The following is a 21503-nucleotide window of genomic DNA, read 5'->3' on the forward strand; positions in this document are numbered from 1 at the left end:
AAAGTTTTTCCATGCAATATAAAACAGACCAGAAAATGAATGCATTTCTAAAATTAAGTGCATTCAACTTTCTCCAAATGAATTTCAAAGAAATTGTCATTTAACTTACCTTTCAAAGAATAAAAAAAATCAAATACAATCATTTTCCAGAACTACAGCATTGTGTCTCTGACTTCTCCCTCACTAATAATTCACTCACATATCCCCATTTGTTGGTCCACCACCAATTGCAATGCCTTAATAGGCCCCCTAACCATGATTTGGCATTTAACATATTCCAAAAATTTCACCTTTCATTTAAGTCAAAGGAAATGTCTGTTCATAGAGCTATGGTACTAGTGATCGTTGTGAAGAATTATACTGTGAAAATGCAAGGCTGCAATTCACATCACAAATGTAGTCAATTACAGGCAGAATTTTTCGAGGGGGGAGTTCATATTCCAAGTTAGCTAAGATTTTCCCACTGGCAATGGATTTTGAGACACCTGAAGGTCAGCTAATCCAAACCCCATGTCTTAAGGTAAAATTAACTGCATATAAAATAGCTTATATCACATCCAGATGCTTAAAAGTCTAAGTTCACCAGCTAATCTGGGTTGGTGCTGGAAAATTCCTTCCTGAGCCAAAACGGGGATCCAAAGCATTATTTAAGGCAATGCATATACTCTTACTGTTTTTAAAAGTCTAAGTCTACATCCGTCAACTATTTGCCAGAAAAAAAAACGGGGGAAAGAATGTCTATGTAACACCATATGACCCACTTAATTAGCAAGGAAAAAAATGCATAAATTCCTTATGCTTAAAAGAGGGAAGCAAGAAACCTGAACTCTTCAGACTCAGCAGACTGAAGTTACAATTTTTGTTAAAGCAACCAACCTTCTCCTTCTACCACTTCCTCACTGTGCTACTAAATTGTCTTAACGTTTTCTGTTTCCATTCCCGAAAATGTAACAGATCTTTTGTCAATCGATATGACAAAACTAACATCCATACAGGCCTAGACATTTTAATGAGCTGCATTTAGGGACACCTGCTCAGTGTAACTGAATTTGAAAGGAGAAACAAACCCACAAAACACAAGTGTTGGTCCATTTATCCTCCATCCCTGATCGCTTCTCATTTTGTAGTTAATGAAAAGCCATGCAGGAAGCAAGACAAGAGAGGGATGGTTTGTAACTGAGATAGCAGTCCCTTTAATCCATTAGGTTTACATTTTAAAATATCCAAAGTAGGTGTCGCACTTTCAGAGATCGCCGCTTTGTGCCACTATTAAAAATTCATGTTTCAGCTCTGAAAATGGCAGCTGCATTCTATTTACAAAATTAACTCCAATCAGAGTTGACAGCAGCAAAGCAGCCCATCTCACCAAGAGCTGTTTGTTATTCTCCCCTTGGCCCACTTCACATTTGACAAGTGACAAGACATTTATAATACAGTAACAAATGCTCCAATTTATTCACCCAACCTAAACAAATGTAGACAGCGCTGGTTGCTGTTGCTAATCCATGCCAGAAAATGCCATGCTATTCCTTTCCCATTTGTCTGTCTACTAATCAGACTGGAACAATGCTCTCTTGTGGGTGCCTCGCTAACCCTTTTGCCTCCCTCCCTCCACTGCTAACTTTTTACAGGCCCCATTTTACTGGGAGTGACTTTGGGGGTGGGGGAGTAAAGATTAGCAAATTCGAAAAAACTGTCATTGGAAAATCGCACCTCCAATGAATACAGAACACATCCTAACTTTTATTAGAACCAAGCTGATTTTTAAAGGCCATGCATAGATGAGCCACATATAGATCTGTTAGTTTCTGAAACAGATTAAGTTATCTGACAAATTTCCTCTGCATATTATTGTGGGGCACGTTGTTCTATATTATGAGCAGGATATCATGTTTGTTACTATGATTTGCTTTTTTGTGTTTTTATATTGTGAACCGCCCTGTGATCTTTGGGTAAAGGGCAGTGTAGAAATAAATAACAATTAACATACAGACTTGCACAGGGAGGAAATTAACAGGATCATTGTAGGTGGTTTTATTTTACTCAAGTAAGGTGCATGGCAAATGCCACTATTACAAGATCTAACAGGGGAATTAAATGCCAAGGTCTATCATGATCTGTGAAACACCCTTCCTCAAAATAATACAATGGTTGTCCTTATTAAGACATGGGGAAAATATGCATATTCAACACTTACAGTCAGATAAAGAAACATCAGCTAATACAACTATTACAAGCACTTCCTTTAATAAGGAATATTATTTATCACTATCTATCTTGGCAGTGGTTTAAATATGATTATAAATATCTGAGTTTAATATAAAACTTCCATGTCTTTTACTAAATCCAGTCTTACCATTAAAAAAAATGGGCAGGCCCTTTATGAACCAAATATTCAGTAATTATCAGCACAAGTCCCTCTAATTCTAAAAAGAGGTATATTGCATGTTTCCATTTTCTCCACTAGCCACTACAAGCTTGATGCAAGTTTTGATTCTTCTTGGATTTTTGTGTGTGGAAAAACAAACCAAACAAGCAAACTGGTTAGATGACAACTCATTAACAACCAGTTAAAATGCCCACAGCTTCCCTTTTGAGGAAGTGTGTAATAGCCCAGTTCAGACATTCCTATCTCAGTTTATTATGCCAAGATATGCCCAAACCTCCTGCTCCTACAAAGTCCTTTTGCTAAAGCTGCAATCACCAAGAAACCTGCAATTAATCAGAGTTTCCTGTTTTGTTCAAATCAGAAAACTATGGTTACCAGCTTCAGAACAAGCCAGGGTATTAAACTAACTTCAAACTGTAGTTTACTATCCTGACTTGTTCCAAAGCTGGCAAGCAAAATTCAGAAGAAATGGAAAACTGTGGTTTATTAGAGACTCCTTGGTTTAAAAACAGTGAAGAGAAGATATAAGAGGCAGTGTGAGTGCATATCTCAACTTAATCAGCTGAGGTATGATTGCCTAAAATACAATAATGATAATCAATTAACTCATGGCTGTGGCTCCAATACACTCTTCTCCTCCACCCTGCTGCTTAATGAAGTAACACTAGAAGATTTACCAAAGTTTTCAGCAACTATACCCTGTTTTCTCATTTGCATTCTTAACTAGACAAAAAAGTTATTTCTTCAAATAAATGGTATGTAAAGATAATCACTGCCTGCATCCAACACAGCATCACATCAGCACAAGGATTTATGTTTGCATGATGGAACTTTCTTGCCTCTCCTCCCACCCACTGGCAGAGGAAGAGGAGTGCGGGGGGGGGGGAGTGCACCGCCCCGGCAGCGCGATTCTGGAGGGGTGCCATCGCAGCTCCCCCCCTGCCTGTGCTGGACGCCACGCCCCCGCAGGCAGTGCGCCAGCCCTGCCCCGCCTGCTCTACGCCCCCCCCCCAGTGCAGGAGCATGAAGCTCCGCTACTGCTCCCGCCATGTGTCCCTGAAATCTGTTTTAGGGGTTACCCCAATCCTCCAGGGTATATTTGAGGAGGGTGTAGGGAGGGAGAGGATAGGAGGGACTATTCTGTTGTGCAAGCGCAAATCCTTGTGTTGACGGAACACATTAGTCAGATACTTCACCATGAAATTGCCATGGAAATACATGAAAGCTGCATTTCAATTCTGTACCAGAAAATACCCCACAAGTTCTGTACTGCACTTTGATACAGCATACGATGTTTTCTCTCATATGGCAAATATTAGCTTCAGGAGGAGATTTAAAACCAGAGGAAATGTGCAGGGCAAAGGATTAAAAAAGACACCCACATAATGGCTACATTCCAACTTTCTGGTCTGCTGAACTTGACATACACACACACACACACACACACACACACACACACACACTTGTTAATTCCTGCAACATATTTAGTTGTACCCCTAAATAAAGAGGTGAATGAGAGAGTGCTGAAGAAATGCATGTGCATAAATACTTATTCAAAGGCTCTGATTCTTTAGGGAAGCCCACAGTGACCTGTGCAGGTTGTATCAATGTGAGTTCAATTTGATGTCCCAGTCATTTCTTCCCCTCTGAGTAATGGATTACAGCCAGCCTTTGGCCACCAAGGAGTTAATTAATAATAGCAGGACAGCACGTGTGGACATGGCATAAGGCAGAGAGCCACAAAAGATGCAGAGCTTGGGAAAGAAATAATCCACAAAACTGAACCAAAAAGCCACATTCTTATGCAAAACCAGACTTCCTGTTCCCATCCCACTCCCCCTTCACCCGACTGACAGAAAGCCGTTAAAAGAATGTCTGGCCCAACAACAGAAAGGTGCTAGCCATATAAAAAGTCACGCATTTCTGTATCCTTTCAGCCAACCTTCTAAATGCCCACTGGGGCAGTTTCCCATTGCCAAAACTCAAGGTCAATATGAAAGTTTTGAAGCGCTTGTCCCGAGCATTCAGGAACAGTTCCTAAAGCAATGAAAAGAGAGGTGCTTTTTTATATATAAAAATGGGTGGGGGGGATCCTTCCTACATTGCAGTGGAGAGCATGCCAGTAACACAACTGAAGCAGGAGTAAGGGAGCATGTCTTGCCTTTAGCAGACAGAAAATAAATTTGCAGCATTGTATATATGCCCCCACAAAGCTAACTTATAGCAAAAATCACAGGGATAGGGAGAAAGGAGGAGGAGAATTTAGTGGGCACTGACCACAATGCTACATCAAGATCTAGAATGTTGTTCCTACGGGGATTATTGTTGTTGTTGCTGCTGTTAAACATTTCATTAATCAGGATTGTATCCAAGAAACTTATTGTGCCTCTAGCAATGGGACTTCCTCTCCTCCTCCCCCCAGCCCCCCAATCTGCACTAGAGCAACCCTGGATACTCTGTGGTAAATGTTGGAATCACCAGAGTGGGGGGGGGTTCAGGGGGTACTCAGAGGAAGGAGAGGGAGAGGAAATTCCATTGTGCAAGCACATTGTGAGTGCAGTGACTTTGTTGGGAATAGCCCTCATAGTCCACAGCACTATAATTTTCACCAAGCAATGCACGTTGTGATACTTAGAATCATAGAACTGTGGAGTTGGAAGGGCACAAAATGGTTGTCTAGTCCAATCCCCTGCAATGCAGGAATCACAGCTAATCTTCCAAGGCTTCCTGTGATTTGGGGGCAGGGTGTTATCGTGACATCCTGCAGTGCCAAAAGGAAAGAGGAAAAGGCATATTCTGTCAGAGTCCCCTCTCCTCTCAAAACAGAGGGAGGCACCAAGGCTCCACCTCTTTCTAGTTCTCCTTCCTTTACTTAAGTCCTACACGGTTAGGCATTTACTTTTGGTGGTGCAGTTCTCCCATTCACAATGTTCGAATTTCTCTTAGGAAAAATGGCTACTCGTCTATCATATGCACATATGAATGTGTTCCACTTTGTGCTGGTGCTGCTTCTGATGTGGTTGGTGGGGTTACTGCAAAACATCTACAGAAAATCATCCATTTTGTTGCAATAAAGAAGGAGGAAGACACTTGCGTCAGGTCCAGAACAGCAAGATTTGCAACTAATGAGCCCCGTCAATGGAAGCCTGCACAGAGACTTTTGTTTGTTCAACAAGGCTTCTCCCCTCTGCCCACCTGCTCCCTGCAACTGGTTCAAGGATGGAGGTGGCAGCAGAACACCCTAGAACAGCATCCACCTGGAGGAGAGGGGACAATCGCTCTGACTGGCAGGCTGAATGACTGTAAATAATATGATGTTGAATTCTTCCTCTTATTTTTAAATACAATGGCAACACCAGCTAGGCCATCGATAATTCGCCTACTATTACGCACAAAATCCTCAACAGCCATGCTGCTAAAAAAATCCAAGACAAAATAATTCTCCGTGTGGACCATTCCCTTTTAACCTAATTGAAGCTTAACTAGGGTTGCCATATTTCAAACAGTGAAAATCTGGACAAGTTGTTGAGCTTTTTTAGCAAATTTAGAAAGAAAGAAAGAAAGAAAGAAAGAAAGAAAGAAAGAAAGAAAGAAAGAAAGATCGCCAAAAACAACACTGCCAACATGGGTTGCCATATGTCCAGATTTTCCCAAACATTTTAGCAATTTCCGCCCAGACACTGCTTCCAACTGCAGTATTCCGTATAAGTCCAGGAAATTCCTGACAAATGGCAACCCTATCTTAACATTAAATCCAAAGCACTAGCCTTCACAATCCAAGATTCAGCAAATTTCCCTGGCACATTTCTCTCAAACATAACACACATCATTTCTGGTTTTCCAAAACCCGTGGACTGGGTCATTAAAGACCATATGCCAACATATCCTTATGGACACTTAATATATATTCTTCCATACTTTGATTCTAAAACCAGAAGTTCTAAAGCAGCCCTAAATTTGAGAGAAATACATAATTTTTGTAATGCATGAATGCTTTAACAAGGGAGTACTCACAAATTAACATTCCAAAATGGTTGCTTGCATCCAATTTTTGTTCCCTACATACATAAGGAGGAGTTGTAAAAGAGATGGGGGGGGGGGGAGAAGCAGCAACAATAGAGGAATGCATTCTTTGTGGAAATACAAAATTCTCTTCTCATGCTTATAAAATTTGATGTGGTTATATATTTTACTTCTATTGCCTCCATACTTTAAGCTAACCTTGAATTCAGTTAATATGTAGGCATCTTCTATAGACTTGGGACTGAGCTCTTGCCAAGTGAATTAATTGCAACAGACAGACTTCAAATACATACATAAAAGACCCTGTTAATGGGGAGGGAGGGAATAGCTTGGGATACAGAGAAGGAAGAGTAATACACACAGAGAAAACACTACTTAAATAACTTCTCTAGACTATACATCAGAAGTAGCTAATACGGCCCCTTTCATCTCCCATCAGTAAGTATGGCCCTGAACACTGGCCATACTTACTGTCTGGGGCTGGTGTGAGTTGTGGTCCAAAAACATGTGGATGGCACCATGTTGGCTACCCTTGTTGAAGACAAGAGAAGGAATTAACTTGTCCAAACCAACCTCAAAGTGTCTCAGTCTTCTGGTACTAGTCTAGAACTCTCTTGAGCAACAATTTCTCTGGCCACATTACTTACCCGCTTTGCAGGTCCTGCCATCTTCTTCAAGTTGGACTCCAGTGGGACAGTTACAGCTGTAAAAGGGGTCTCTTGGAGATAACAGGCACAAATGGGAGCAGCCCCCATTATTATCTTCACAGGGTGTATGAACTTAAGAAATCAGAAAAGAGAGAAGAGCATTTTACATTTTTCCAGAACGCTGAGGAGCTTCAATTCTCTGAGGTAAGCTAAAAATAAACATTTCTCCCCCAGAAGTACCCTGTTCTTAACAACTCTGAACATAATTTAAATATATATACACGTGTGTGTTTTTTCCTGTATATTACATTTTGTAGAACACATCTTTCCTAAAGTTTAAGAAGAATGTGCAAGACAGGAATTTAATGCTACATAATGAGGCTTAGAAAGATCTCTAGAGAAGCAATTCACACAGTGCATGTGTACACACTGACTTTGCCTGGGAAAACCCTTTTAGGTTGCCCGCCCACCTTCAAAATGTAGTTTAGAAACTAGGTACAAAAGTTGTTTAAAGGCAAAACTGTGGCTGGAATGCATGATGCAGCTTCCCTTTAAAGAAGACGCGAGCTCAGCAAATTACTCGTACGAGATCAGAAAGTAGCTTGGGGATTCTGTGGAGCAACTCCTGAAAATGTTGTAGAAGCTGCTAGGAGCCGTGTAAGCCTGAGGAGAATGATCGCCTGCCACAGTCCCAGGACTGTTAAAGAGATTTCCTGTGGCAGCTTTAAAACTCCGTTTGCACAATACAACTTGTATTTACTAGTACCAAACACAATTGTAGCAAATATATCAGTCTCTCCCCTTCCACATACACATATTCATAAGGCCAATCCGTTTTTAAGTTGTGTTTTATTATAGTTGATTTTAACACCTCCTGGAAATAATCTCACTGGATTATGGCAACAAAAAGAAAGGCAGCCAACAATACAAAAGGGGGTAACAATTCAAGTGTGCCAAGAAAATCAGACGCCAATATTCTGTGCACTCCCAGATTATCACTGCCTTGTGCGTGGGCCATAATCAGACCAGCAATATGCAAGAACCATTTGGGGGGAGGTGGAATCCAAATCCGATCCTAGTCAAGAGACAATGGCATCTCAGCTATTTCTAGGAGATGGTATCTCCATATGCACCAGGTTTTCCTCGCTACTGGCCAGAAATACTGTGACCCAAGGGCGGGACATTCCCTCAGCTGAGAGAAATGTCAAGAATTTCAGAAAGCACCACACAACCCCATCTGGAACGCTAGGACGAACTGTAGCAGTGCACATACTCAGTGCATTTTAGTGAAGTCTTGCACCTGTTTCTCGGCTAGAGCAGATCTTAAATTCTTTTGTTTACTCCACGGTGCTTTGCTGTCAACCTATCTTCCCTATTCAAAGTACAGCCAGTACCACATCCAGAGACCAAATATTTCAGGTTTATTAGATTCAGGACCCAAGGGTCTGCTAATACTTATCTCTAAATCATGAGCTTATTGTGTACTTTCCCAATAGTTAGCATCTGCAAACTACAAGATTCTGAACAATGAAAAGGCTGCAAAACAAGACCAGGGCGTACCATATGTTCCATTTTTATTTTTATTTTACACAGAACTTCCACTGATGAAAGATAGAGGCTCCATGTGGATATTTGAGCTCCTAAATCAACTGCTGCAAAGTTTCTCAATAGCTATATTGATACCTGGCATTAGTAATATTCAAAGTGGAAAACAATTCCTTAGAACAACCTGTTTAAAGAATGGCAGGGGTGGTACTATCATACGTCAACAATCAATTTTAGATAAAAGCCTGTATAGAGGAGCAGGAAAAATAGCTTGGAAATATCTTCAGAATAAAGAAATTCTATTTATTTGACTTTGCTTCCTAGCACAAAAACTAGGAATCGCTTGCATTAGCAATCTGTGCTAATCTTATCTTCTGCTGTTCTGCTCCACAAGGTTACTTAGAAACTCACTGCATCCCCACAATAATTAATAATTATAATTAACTGACTATACATTGTTGCCTTTCTAGGCTCTGCATCTGGTATTCATTTGTATGGCTCTAGCTTGTCTGATCCCTCTGACATCAAAGCAGCTAAGCCAATGACAGCCAAAGAAATTGTGACATCACCACCTGCAAAGCTCCTCTGAAACATCCCTGACATCAAGAGGTGGAAAAAATCGAGGAAGTTACTGAAGAAGTCTAGAAGTCAGAGGATGAGATGTTGTGTGCAGAAGAGCTTCAGCTTGCTTCCAAGCAATTCTGAGCTCATTGGCTATATACATGCTAGTGTTCAGTAAACATGGAGGCAGAAAAAACAGTTGAAAGCACCATGGCACGTAAGTCTGTCAAATCCAGTATTTGAGGACATGATAGTTAAAACTCACACAGACAAGCTAAATTTCTGCCTAACCTGCTATTCATTCACAATGCTTGCTAACATCTGCATCAAAGAGATGAATCATTTATGTTCTCTCTCTGAAGTTCCTGGGTGTTCTCCCAAAGTCCCAGATTTAAAACCACACCCACTCCACATGCCTAAACTACAGCAAATAAATGTAGGAAACGTACAATACGGCTGCCTTTCAGGGCTCAAAACCTGGATGTCCATTGGCGAGTATAGTGCACTTAGTATTTCTCTCCTTTTCTCTCCCGTCCTTTTGTTGCAGGCATGAATGGAGCGAGTCTGCCAGTCCGTCCAGTACAAAGTATCCCCAGCCAGCGTCAGTGCAAACGGGTGTGTGAGGCTACCTTCCACAACTTTTTGCCTAGATTTGTGGGAGGAAAAGCATTTTAGTTGCCATAACGATTCCATGAGCCAAGATGTGAGCTCCTTACAGGCTTCAGTCAAGATTTAAATAAAAGACAACTAACTTCCATAAACAGCAGCACATCAGTTCACCTAGAGCAGTGATGGCCAAACTCGGCCTGCCAGCTGTTTTGGGACTACAACTCCCATCATCCCTAAACAGCTGGAGGGCCAAGTTTGGCCATCACTGACCTAGAGCTATCCCAACCATACTTCAACCCTCTCTGCTAAATCATCATACATGCAAAAATATATACATTAAGGCTGCAAATTATTATTTTTTTAAAAGGCACATGGGTGTGCAACCATTTTTCTAAGCCTTCAAACACCTTGCTCTTTTTGTAGCAATAATTAGTTCCAGCTGATTTCTGTTACAGTAAATTCAAGCCACTACGCAGAATGCAAATTGCTCTGGAACACCATCAAGCCAGTAACAGAAGCGGGTGACTGCGGCAGCCTTTGCAGCATAAAAGGTTTACTTCTTTCAAGCTTATTTAGCACTACCGAAACTAAAGCACACTCAGACATGAAAACAGCCTGTTTGTATTTTCCATTACTGCTCTGAAATAATTTATTAGTTTGTAGTACAATATGAAAAGCAGCTTCATTTCCTGATGCAAAGGAATTGAGTTGACCACAGAACATGGGCATGTACTGCACAATGTTCAATGCCCAAGGCCAGGGACTTCTCAAAAGAGCCCATAGGGGGAAATCTAGAGTATCTCAAACTAACTGACAGCAATGCCTACCAGGAGGAGCAGACAGGAATTCTGAATCTAAATATTGTTACACTGTACAGGGCCGCTATCCTTGCTTAACGCAGTGGTCTTGAGGAGGGGTAGAGGGTTCCCAATATCACACTTGCTTCCTGGATCCTTTCAACAACATCCCTTAAGCGTGTGATACAAGCTAACTGCTAGTTGTTGCTTTTTACAATCCAAGTGGCAAAATACGCCAATCAGATGTTCTGAACTATAGCAACATTACTTTATGGCAGCATTATTTTTTTAAAAGCAACCCACTGTCAAACATATCTTCCTTTAAAAGAGCAAGCACCAGTAAGTCTGAACACAATGAGAGTTTTGAGTTTCATAGCAAATGTTGTATGGTTTGATGATGAAAAACCTTTACAGTGGTACCTTGGGTTTGCATATGTCTTGGTTTGCATACATTTTGGATTACAAACACGTCAAACCTGGAAGTGCGTGTCCCAGTTTGCAACCTTTTTTGGGATTAGAACCCCCCCTTTTTGTGGGGGATTACGAACAAATTTTGGGAGGATTACGAACAAATTTTGTTTGGAGGCCCCACTGGTGAACGTGCGCCTTGGGTTACAACCTGTTTTGGTTTACAAATGGACCTCCAGAATGGATTATGGTTGGAAACCAAGGTACCACTGTAGTCAGACAGTTTGAGAAACGTAAAATTTATGTGAGGAGGAAAGAACACGAACACACATGCCACATACCTGAAAGAGCCGTCCAGATTCGCTCTGTGAATGAAACTCAGTTTTGCATCAGCCCAATAAAGCTTTTGTTCCTCAAGATCTATGGTGAGTCCATTAGGCCAGTAAATGTCAGAATCCACAATTATTTTCCGAACACTGCTGTCCATTCCAGCACGCTCTATTCTAGGTGTCTCCCCCCAGTCTGTCCAATACATGTACCTAGAAAGTATTAAAAATACAAGTGTTATGGTGACGGAGTAGACTCCTGAAGTTCATGTGCCTCTGAAATCTAAAAGGAAAAACCACCAGAATATCAAACGTTCCTTTAAAACTCGAGCACCATCTGTTCCTGATAATGTTGCCCACCCCCGATCTAGAAGAAAAAAAGTATTGCCTAGAATGCCCTGAAAACTGGACTTGAAAACTGTCTCTTACCCCCTCCCCCCTTTTTTAAAAAATCTCTGTGTATTTGCACAATGGCTCTGGTGGAACCTCTAAGCTTATGTTAGCACAGATTTCATAAGATGCAAATAGCTACATGCTGCATTCAATCTTTCAATCTACAATTTTATTTTCAGTGGCGTAATATAAGCTCTTCCATGTAACACAAAAATTAATATTGCACCTGGTTAAATAGAAGAGTTGAGCAACAACTTATTTATTATGCACTTCTGGCAATTAATCAGAGACAACTGAGCCAAACTGACAATAGCACAAGAACCTAAATTAAACTGGTTTATATATGCCAAAGAATACAGGTGCAATGGATACAAATTATATACAAACAATAATGCCTATGCATCACATTTCACATCTAATTTTATAGTAGTAAATCACCTATTACTAGGCAGCTTGCTGACATTAAGGATACAAAGATAAATGTACTGTATACTAGCAATAAATTCATGCTGAGGCTGATTTCACACCCTTCCTCTTAACCTTAAGCTACCACAGCTATGCAACAGGGGACAATATACTTTCCATTCAGGAATCAAGTGCATGGACTTTTAAAACCTTAAAACAACAACAACAACCCAGGAGTGCTGTTTCACAAGAAGAGGGATTTCTCATTTGTTAGCATGTGTTTATGCAATACACAGTGTTCCTCCGAGATACAGAGTGAATAGACAGGTGCAGAAAGAACTACTCTCTAAAAATTAAACAGGTCAGGAAAGGAAAAACAAACTCTGAGAAAATGTAAATGATTTCTAGGCTGTTTCAAATTTTCAACTGGAGGATCACCTATAGACTGAAGACAGACACTTTGCTAAGTCCAAAAGTGAATGTGAAGTTCCTTCTATACAAACGTAATCTCCTCTCCTAACAAAACAAGGGTCATCTTCCCAGCATACAAGAATACAACATAAACAGCAAGGCTGTTAATTTCATTGTACACAGGTTGTACATTGACAATAAAGGTATTACAGTGGTACCTCGGGTTACAGACGCTTCAGGTTACAGATTCCACTAACCCAGAAATAGTACCTCGGGTCAAGAACTTTGCTTCAGGATGAGAACAGAAATTGTGCTTCGGCGGTGCGGCGGCAGCGGGAGGCCCCATTAGCTAAAGTGGTACCTCAGGTTAAGAAGAGTTTCAGGTTAAGAACAGACCTCTGGAACGAATTAAGTTCTTAACCTGAGGTACCACTGTATTATTATTATTATTATTATTATTACTATTATTATTATTATTATTATTGGTCTACTTCACTGTTTTGTTTTCCTTACAGTCAAGCATTAGATGAGGAAAACATTGTTGTTGTTTTTAAAAATCAAGGCTACTTAGATCCTGTGAAGAAAATTCACCAACTACTTAACATTTATATTCATTGTTGGCATACTGAGGTTGTGGTCAAATCAGCTCGTGAAGCTGTCCAGAAAGTATTGTTAAAAAGGCCATACAATGGAATGCTAGGTAAACACACCAAAGTGTTCCTAGTTAAGGTCAAGCATTCCCAAAGACAATAGGAAAATCAAAACAATACCAAATCCTACACAATTTATGCAGCTATTGTAGTCTACTTACATTCTTTTCCAACCAAGTTGCGATCCAAAGTGGATAAAAGAGACAAGAAAAAGGCATAAACATTTGCTATGGAAACACTGTCATTAAATGCACGGGGAGACAATGCTAGTAAAGGCCATTGTAACGGAAATGCCATGCCAAAACATGCCAGGAGTGCACCTATTAAAATAGCCCCCCCTCCAAAGTCTGTGAAACACGCTAAGAAAAGCCAGGGCATTCTGGAAGACTGACATAATCGCAAATTTAGTTAAGCAGTATGGAAAAAAATGCCAACTGAGAGTCTTTTGAAAGCAAGGCCATAGTTAACTAATGAATTGTGCCACTAGTGAAGGAGAGAGACACAAGGAGTGCAACGTTTATTTGTATTTTATTTATTTTTTAGATGTCTATCCTGCCATTAAGGGCATCTACCGTCAAAAAGGCAACTTTTAGATGCCTAATATCAACAAGGACAAAGCATGAATAACTCTTCCCGTCGTCCCCCCCCCCCCGGCCCAGCTCTTGTGAAACTTGTCTGCAATAGGGCAAACAAGTTCCACCAGAGGAGCCATGAATAATTTGCAATCAAATCCACTGTCGTTATAAATGCCCTTCTGAGTACAGATGGATTTAAATGTTGCACAAGTGTTTGTTTTTTCTAAATCGATGTTGATTTTTCAGATGCAGTCGATCCTTGCAAGGCTCAACCCAGTTTGTTACTTCAGCCTTTGAAAACAACTCTTATTTCTGATTAACAAAACATTAGATGTATGTATCTTGTTGGAACGCTGAAAGTGGTTCATGTAAAAGATTACTGTGTCAATGAATCGAAGAGCCAAAGATACATCTACAAAGTGACAAAGGAATTAGAAAAACACTTAGTGCGAATAACCAGTATTTCTATGAGCAAGTTCCAAAAATACAGCACATGCCATTAAGCTACCCCCATGAAACCTGGCACACAGAAACTCATTAGTTCATCTAAGGGAAATGGGAAAACAAGATGGAAGATAACATTTTTGCTTCATGGTAGTTCAAGCAGAAGAACTGGAACTTTTGGCACATAAATCAAGGGAGTTCTGATAGCCTTTAGCAGTTTCACTCCAGGAAAGGCAGTTGTGGGAGCAAAGGGCAATGACACCGCTTTCCCCAAGGACGGATATTTTCCTGCATAGCTCCAGAACAGGCAGGATAATTGTTCTCTTGTACAGGGCATTGTCCCATACTGTCTCTCCAACCCCCCCCCCCCCCAGATCACCTAACACCATTTTGCAAACAACTGTGTGACAGATTCCACTAATGCATGTGCAGGTTGATCTTGGGAAACATACATGGAAGTGCAGCCACGATGCCATGGGAAGCATTTATATATAAACAAGCTCCTACCAAAGTAGGAAGCTTCAGGCCCCCTCTTCTCCCATATTTGTTGTTGTTTAGTCCTTTAGTTGTGTCCGACTCTTCGTGACCCCATGGACCAGAGCACGCCAGGCACCCCTGTCTTCCACTGCCTCCCACAGTTTGGTCAAACTCATGTTCGTAGCTTTGAGAACACTGTCCAACCATCTTGTCCTCTGTCGTCCCCTTCTCCTTGTGCCCTCCATCGTTCCCAACACCAGGGTCTTTTCAAGGGAGTCTTCTCTTCTCATGAGGTGGCCAAAGTATTGGAGTCTCAGCTTCAGGATCTGTCCTTCCAGTGAGCACTCACGGCTGATTTCCTTCAGAATGGATAGGTTTGATCTTCTTGAAGTCCATGGGACTCTCAAGAGTCTCCTCCAGCACCATAGTTCAAAAGCATTAATTCTTCGGCGATCTGTCTTCTTTATGGTCCAGCTCTCACTTCCATACATCACTACTGGGAAAACCATAGCTTTAACTATACGGACCTTTGTCGGCAAGGTGATGTCTCTGCTTTTTAAGATGCTGTCTAGGTTTGTCATCGCTTTTCTCCCAAGAAGCAGGCGTCTTTTAATTTTGTGACTGCTGTCACCATCTGCAGTGATCATGGAGCCCAAGAAAGTAAAATCTCTCACTGCCTCCATTTCTTCCCCTTCTATTTGCCAGGAGGTGATAGGACCAGTGGCCATGATCTTCGTTTTTTTGATGTTGAGCTTCAGACCATATTTTGCGCTCTCCTCTTTCACCCTCATTAAGAGGCTCAAGTTGTGTCATCTGCATATCTGAGGTTGTTGATATTTCTTCCAGCAATCTTAATTCCGACTTGGGATTCATCCAGTCCAGCCTTTCTCTCATACTAGCACCCAGTAATTGCTTAGAACATGGGTAGGGATGTTTGTTTGTTTTGTTTTTTTGGATATATGGAAAATCAATAAAAAGATGATGATGATGATGATGAGATGTAGGTAACCTTTTTCAGACCCTGAGCATTTTCTTGTGAGCAACCTTATGGGTGCTGTATCTTCCATGATGTCTGTTATTATTTTTTACCACACTTACACAGGAACCAGCTAGAAAATAATGAAAAGTGCCTGTTTCTATACAAACTGTAGTCGTTCAGCTTCTAGATTAATTTAGAATTCAAAATTTAGGACCTACTGCAGAGATGAAAATTAGGCACGGTATATGAGGCCACATTGATCAGTACAGGGCACAAGGTTAACAGAACACTCGTCAGAAGAGTTAATACAGTCTTCAAGTTAATGTAGTTTAATGCAGGTTGCAAATCTATTATTGCTTTATGACCAATAAACTACCGTACTTAAAGGCATTAACCCCGATTAAGCAGCTTCAGTCAAAATTAGAAACTTAACACCAATCAGTTTCTCCATAAATGAGTTTTAGACATATAGCAGCACCTGAAGGGAGTACATTTTGGTAATATTTCATCTTCTGGGCACAGCATTTGGCTTTGCTATTAAAACCTGTGGGCCAGATTTGATGTCCTGACCATTTAGGTTGACGGCATTGTATTTAATAACAAAATTGGGGTAGGGGGAGGACAAAGACTGAAAATATAATGAAATGCTACAAATGTTGTCATCCCATCAAATGGCAAAGTCCTACCACCTCCTTCCCAAAGCTGGGAAAGCACTAACTAGGCTTTGAGAAGGGGAGGGGGACTCTAGGACCCTGTCAAAGCCCTCATGCCTCCTTCCCAAAGCCTAGCCCCTTACTTAGTGGGCTTTGAGATGGTGCCCCCTGTGCTCAGCGCCCAGTGCATACACACAGTCCTGGTGGGTGCAAAACTGATATCCAAAAAGAACTCTTATAAAAGTGGTTTATTAATGAAGTAGTAGAAAGGTATAGTGTTGTATCCAGTAGTGTCCCTCCACTTATGGAAGGCACTTTTGATCCAATAGTGGGAAGGGTGGGCAAGGGATTTTAGCCCATTTCCCCGTTCCCATTTGCAGCCACTTCTCCGAAGGCTCAGAGTGTTGAAAGCGAAAGAGGATTTGCAAATATCACACTAACGCACTTTAGGACCATGTAAGGTTCTGTTGGATAAAGAATGTCTAGCCAGCAAAGGGACACAAAGGGATACAAACCCAGCTTTGGATTGTCAGGTTGTGGGCAGAGTCTCTTAACAGCTGTACATGGACTATAAATGTTAGGGGAAAGTTATTACTAATCCCTTTCTTCATTGTTTGGCTAAGCTAAACAAGGCTCAACATGCCATGCTCAGTCTACTTTGAACATCCAAGAGGGCACAAGCCACAAAGGTGGGCTGCAACAGGACTATCTCCCATTCAGACATATACTAGAACCAGCAGCACAGTTATTTTAGACTCTGGACTTAATGGTTTAACAGGGGAGAGTGTCTCTTCAAACCTTAATTGGTATTAGTTCACTTGCTCCAAGGCCAGCAACATTGCATTGGGGAGGCCTCCTGCTCATTCTGAGTGGGGCCCAGGACCTCTGCCTCAAAATCTTGACCTGATCATACCACTAGGTATAATCCAGTGCAGAATGAAGTTCTAGGTCTGCTGCTTTAAAGCCTAAAATGGCCCACCTGGGTAACAAGACTGAATTTGCACACTTCCTAATTCTTGGGCCAATTAGAGCTATTCAAGACACAAATGGCATGGTACTCCAGAGCTAGGAAACCACACCTCTTGCCAGATACAAAGTATCTTAGCATTTTATATTGGAAATCTCTGAAAGGATTGTTCAAGCAGATAAGCCACAAACAAAATTGTCGTCTTTATTTATTATTTAGGCACTGTATAGATATTTTAAAAATACATTGCCGAGTTACTGCCTACAGACTCGCAATTTTTTAAAAAAACAAACAAACATGAGAAACAGAGGGGCATTGCTCAAATTTTGCCCAAGCTGGGAAAGAGTGAAAGTTGGATAGTTCAGTTGGTAGAGCATGAGACTCAATCTCAAGCCCCATGTTGGGCAAAAGACTCTTGCATTGCAGAGGTCTGAACTAAATGACCTTCGTGGTCCCTTCCAAATCTGCAATTGTACACTTCTATGATTCTATGAAGGAAAGCATTCAAATTAACCTAGAAATATAAAACAATACAAAAGAAATCCAAGCACCACATCAAGAGGGAAATGCGTAAGACGAGCTAGGAGTTTTTAATAATTTTTACAATGATACTGAGAAGAGGCCAAGTGAATATTTAAAGGAAATTGGTTCCACTCATAAGAGTCCAAAATAAAAATTTTTAAAAAATTCAGAGAGAAAAACAACAACATGAGTGTGAGCGTTTAATAATGTGTGATGAAATGGAGGGACCAAGACAAGAGACAGAAACCAACAAAAACAGAAATTTACATTTGATAGAAAATAGGGGAAGTCAATGAGGGAAAACAAAATCGGTACAGTATACAATTATTATTGTGTAAAGAAAGTAGGATGAAATGCAAGAGTCAAGAATAATATCAGTAAGTGTTATCATACTCCCCCCTCCATGTCACATGACTCATTTGGAGGAGACATGTAAGTTTTGGGGCGGGGATGGGTGAATGCAAATGATATTAATTTAAGAATGGTATAGCAAGCACTATCCGAATCCTGCATTGTAATTTTAGAATTATTGAAGTTGGGCTGCAATATCCTTCTTTGCTATGTGGCTGGATATCATCTTTGTTCTTTTTGTAACTGTGTTAAGTTGAAAAAAATAACCAAATCACTTGTGTTGCTATTTTGTTTTTGTTTTAAAAAAAGAAGAATGGAGGCAATAGGTCGAAACTAAAAAAATACAACCAGGACGGCTGACGAACAATGAAGACATGACTATGCCTTGCCCCACCAGCGAGGGGCACAGAATAAAGATACAAGAAATTAAATGCACATATACTATTAAGGAACAACTGCTTTGGGCTTTCAAAATTGAGTTCATATAATATCAGTAACCATACATATTAAGCAACCTCAGGATAATCATAACTACCGTACATTATGGTTTACACATCTGCAAGGAGGTGGTAGGTTTTAAATCAAAAGCTGGAGCAAGATGAAAGCCTAAGGCTGGGCTCCAAAGACTTACATTAGTAATGCCATGTGGGATTTTTTTATTTCCTTCCTTGAACAGCAGACGTTCACCAGAGCTTATCAAAATCTGCTTTTGAAAGCCCCCGCCAACTTTCAAAAGCAGTTTACCATGTGTCAATGGCGGACTGCAGTTCAAGAAACCTAATCCCAAAGTCTTCTTGCATACATGAAAACCATTCTGCACATCACTGGATCCCAGCCAAGGAGCACCACATGGTAAGTCCTTTAGCAATATGGTAATTTGCCACTGCACTGACCAAAGGTATGTGTGTAAACAGTACCTCATCAGCCCACGGGGGGGGGGGGGGCTTTTGGTCTCTTGCCTCTTCCAATTTCCTGGAGTTGTTGAGGTAAAAGGACTACACATCAGCCATACGAATCTCATTGTTCTATATAATTTGTTCATGCCAACATTAGATTATAATCAGACATCTGAAAACATTATGGTACTGCAAATATTGGCCTAGTTCATATTTAAACCATAGGCTAAAACAAACTATTGTTTAATGCGAATGAGCAGTACACTAGTGAATGCTGCTCAGAAGTTTACTGATACTCCTACTACTTGTCATGTTGTCCAAAACTGTGGTTTGATTCTCTCCAGAAGCAATAATAACCAAGGTCTCTTCAAGGCTGACAGTTTGTTGTTTGGAGAAAAACCAAACCACAAGCCCAGGTTTAGATGGCATGAGAAGCAGACCCTGGCTTGTTTTCTCTGTGGCGAAGCAGCAGGAGGAGTTTGGGAAGGAATGATGCCGGAACTTTTTACATAAAAGTGAAATTTTAAATTTGTTATAAATTATGGCTTAATGTTACATGCCATTGAAAGCACAGAGTAAAAAAAATACTGCAAAAGAGATTTTGTGGTGTAAGTGGGTGGTAGAATGTTGAATGGTATTGATCCAGCTCTGCACGCAAATTCCAAGTAAATTGCCAGAAGAACTACATGGAGAATTATGCATGCTCTACATTTGCACATGGAAAATAATAGTACTTTAGCAAAAGATTCCCCACCCTGAACTAAAAAATGTTTGTTCACAAAAAAGAGCATGTTTCTGTGCTAATTGACTTGTTTGGGTTTTTGTTTTTTTAAAAAAGACTTTTATTACACTATATTTCCTCATAATGAACTTCAAATTTTCCAGCCACCATTGCAAAATTTGAATTCCAATCTTTTAAAAAGAACAGCAAGGGTGCTCATATCAAATGTTTTCCACCAAAATCTAAAAGGTCAAGTGTTGAACGTCTACAACTAGAGAACTGATCTATTTTTAATGGTGCATTGCAGGTATTTTCTAATCACCCAACAAAAATATATTTTCGCTTCATACATCTAGAGATTAAGACAATAAAAATCACAAGCAACTTACTTCAGTCTTGTGTTGTAAATGCCCCCTGATGAATTCTAAGATTACTATGCTATGTTCTGTCTTTCGCAATAAAGTAATACAGAGTAGTACTCTTGACTAGGCAAATAACTTCTAACAGTAGGAGTTTTCACAATCTACCATGAATAGCACAAGTAGAGACAACTGAGAAGAAGGGAGGCAGAATGAAACAATTGCTGCAAAATAAAATCTGACCAGGATGGAAACTTTGATCTGGAATTCCCATCAGACTGTTCAGAAACTACAGTAACTTGAAGAAAAACAGATATTCCACTCATGTATAATTATTTTGTCAATATGCTCCCAACATGCCTTTTGAAAAAGATGGGAGGGTGGCAAGAAAGCATTGGGAAGCCACCATCATCACAAACAAGCCCCCGATTTTATTTGTGGGGAGGTGCAAACTTCCAGCACCAGGCCCAGTCGTCCCCCCCCCCCACTTCCAGTCCGGGGTTGCCCTTGGCTGCTCCTATAAATGGAGCTTGAGCAAGAGGTCACATTTTTGAAAGAGGTCATCCTCTCAAAGTCAATAACAACTTTATAAAACACGAATAACAGGGGAATGCAAATTTAGAAAATACTTTGCTGAACAGTAACTTATCTCCAATACTCACTAGCTATCAAACTGTTTTTATACAAGGACAAGAGAACTTGCCCTTCACATTTATATCACAGCCATAGTATCAAGGGGTGTTAAATAAGTTAAAACAAGCATCCCTTCTCTCCTATTCAGAGGAAATTTCTAGTAACCAGCAGCACAGGGCAACCCACCAAACAGGACACCAGACTGAAAAAATCTCCTATACTTGGCACAGATAAATGACAAATGTGAGGATAGCAATGTGAGCCCAATTAGTGGGAAGAGTTATGAACATCCCCCAGTCCAGTCATAGAAGTAACAGTACAATGACGCAAAGGGAAAAAGAGGTAGCTTCAAGCTGCTGCTTAAATTCCTGGTTTCATGGCCTCATGAGAGGCATTTCTAAATGTACCTTTTACAATTTCAGTGTCCTCCCCACACAGATCACTCCCATGTGTCAGATATCTAACTGGAGTGGGAGTGAGAGGTGTTATGGGATTCCCTACTAAGGAATGTCCATCATCCCCCCTCCCCCTTCTCCAAGTATCCTGCCTCTTATTGAAAACATTACAGTTAGGCTGATTAATTTTAATGAGACAACTCCCAGTTTTAAGATTGTTTTGCCTATGACCAGTCTCTGGGTGTTGCTGTTAGCTTTGGTGATGTAAGCTGCACTGAGCACCGTTTTTAAGGCGGGATATAAATATTTTAAGTAAACCAAACAGTCAAAATGTATCATTCCTCAGAAACCTGTCTGGAAATTGCGA

At 40.6% G+C, this 21503-nt stretch overlaps 1 protein-coding gene across 1 annotated transcript in view; it reads right to left on the reverse strand.

Annotated features, from left to right (window-relative positions):
* LRP5 (LDL receptor related protein 5) overlaps positions 1-21503 on the reverse strand; it is a 116891-nt gene that overhangs the window by 61884 nt on the left and 33504 nt on the right. Inside the window, exons 3-5 of the mRNA XM_083590688.1 lie at positions 11321-11518; positions 9615-9811; positions 7060-7191 (exon numbers count right to left, since the gene is read on the reverse strand). Of these exons, the coding sequence (XP_083446814.1) occupies positions 7060-7191; positions 9615-9811; positions 11321-11518 (527 nt within the window). The remainder of the gene's footprint in view (positions 1-7059; positions 7192-9614; positions 9812-11320; positions 11519-21503) is intronic.

Source organism: Podarcis filfolensis (genome assembly GCF_964270895.1).
Source record: "Podarcis filfolensis genome assembly, chromosome: 1".
NCBI lineage: Eukaryota > Metazoa > Chordata > Lepidosauria > Squamata > Lacertidae > Podarcis > Podarcis filfolensis.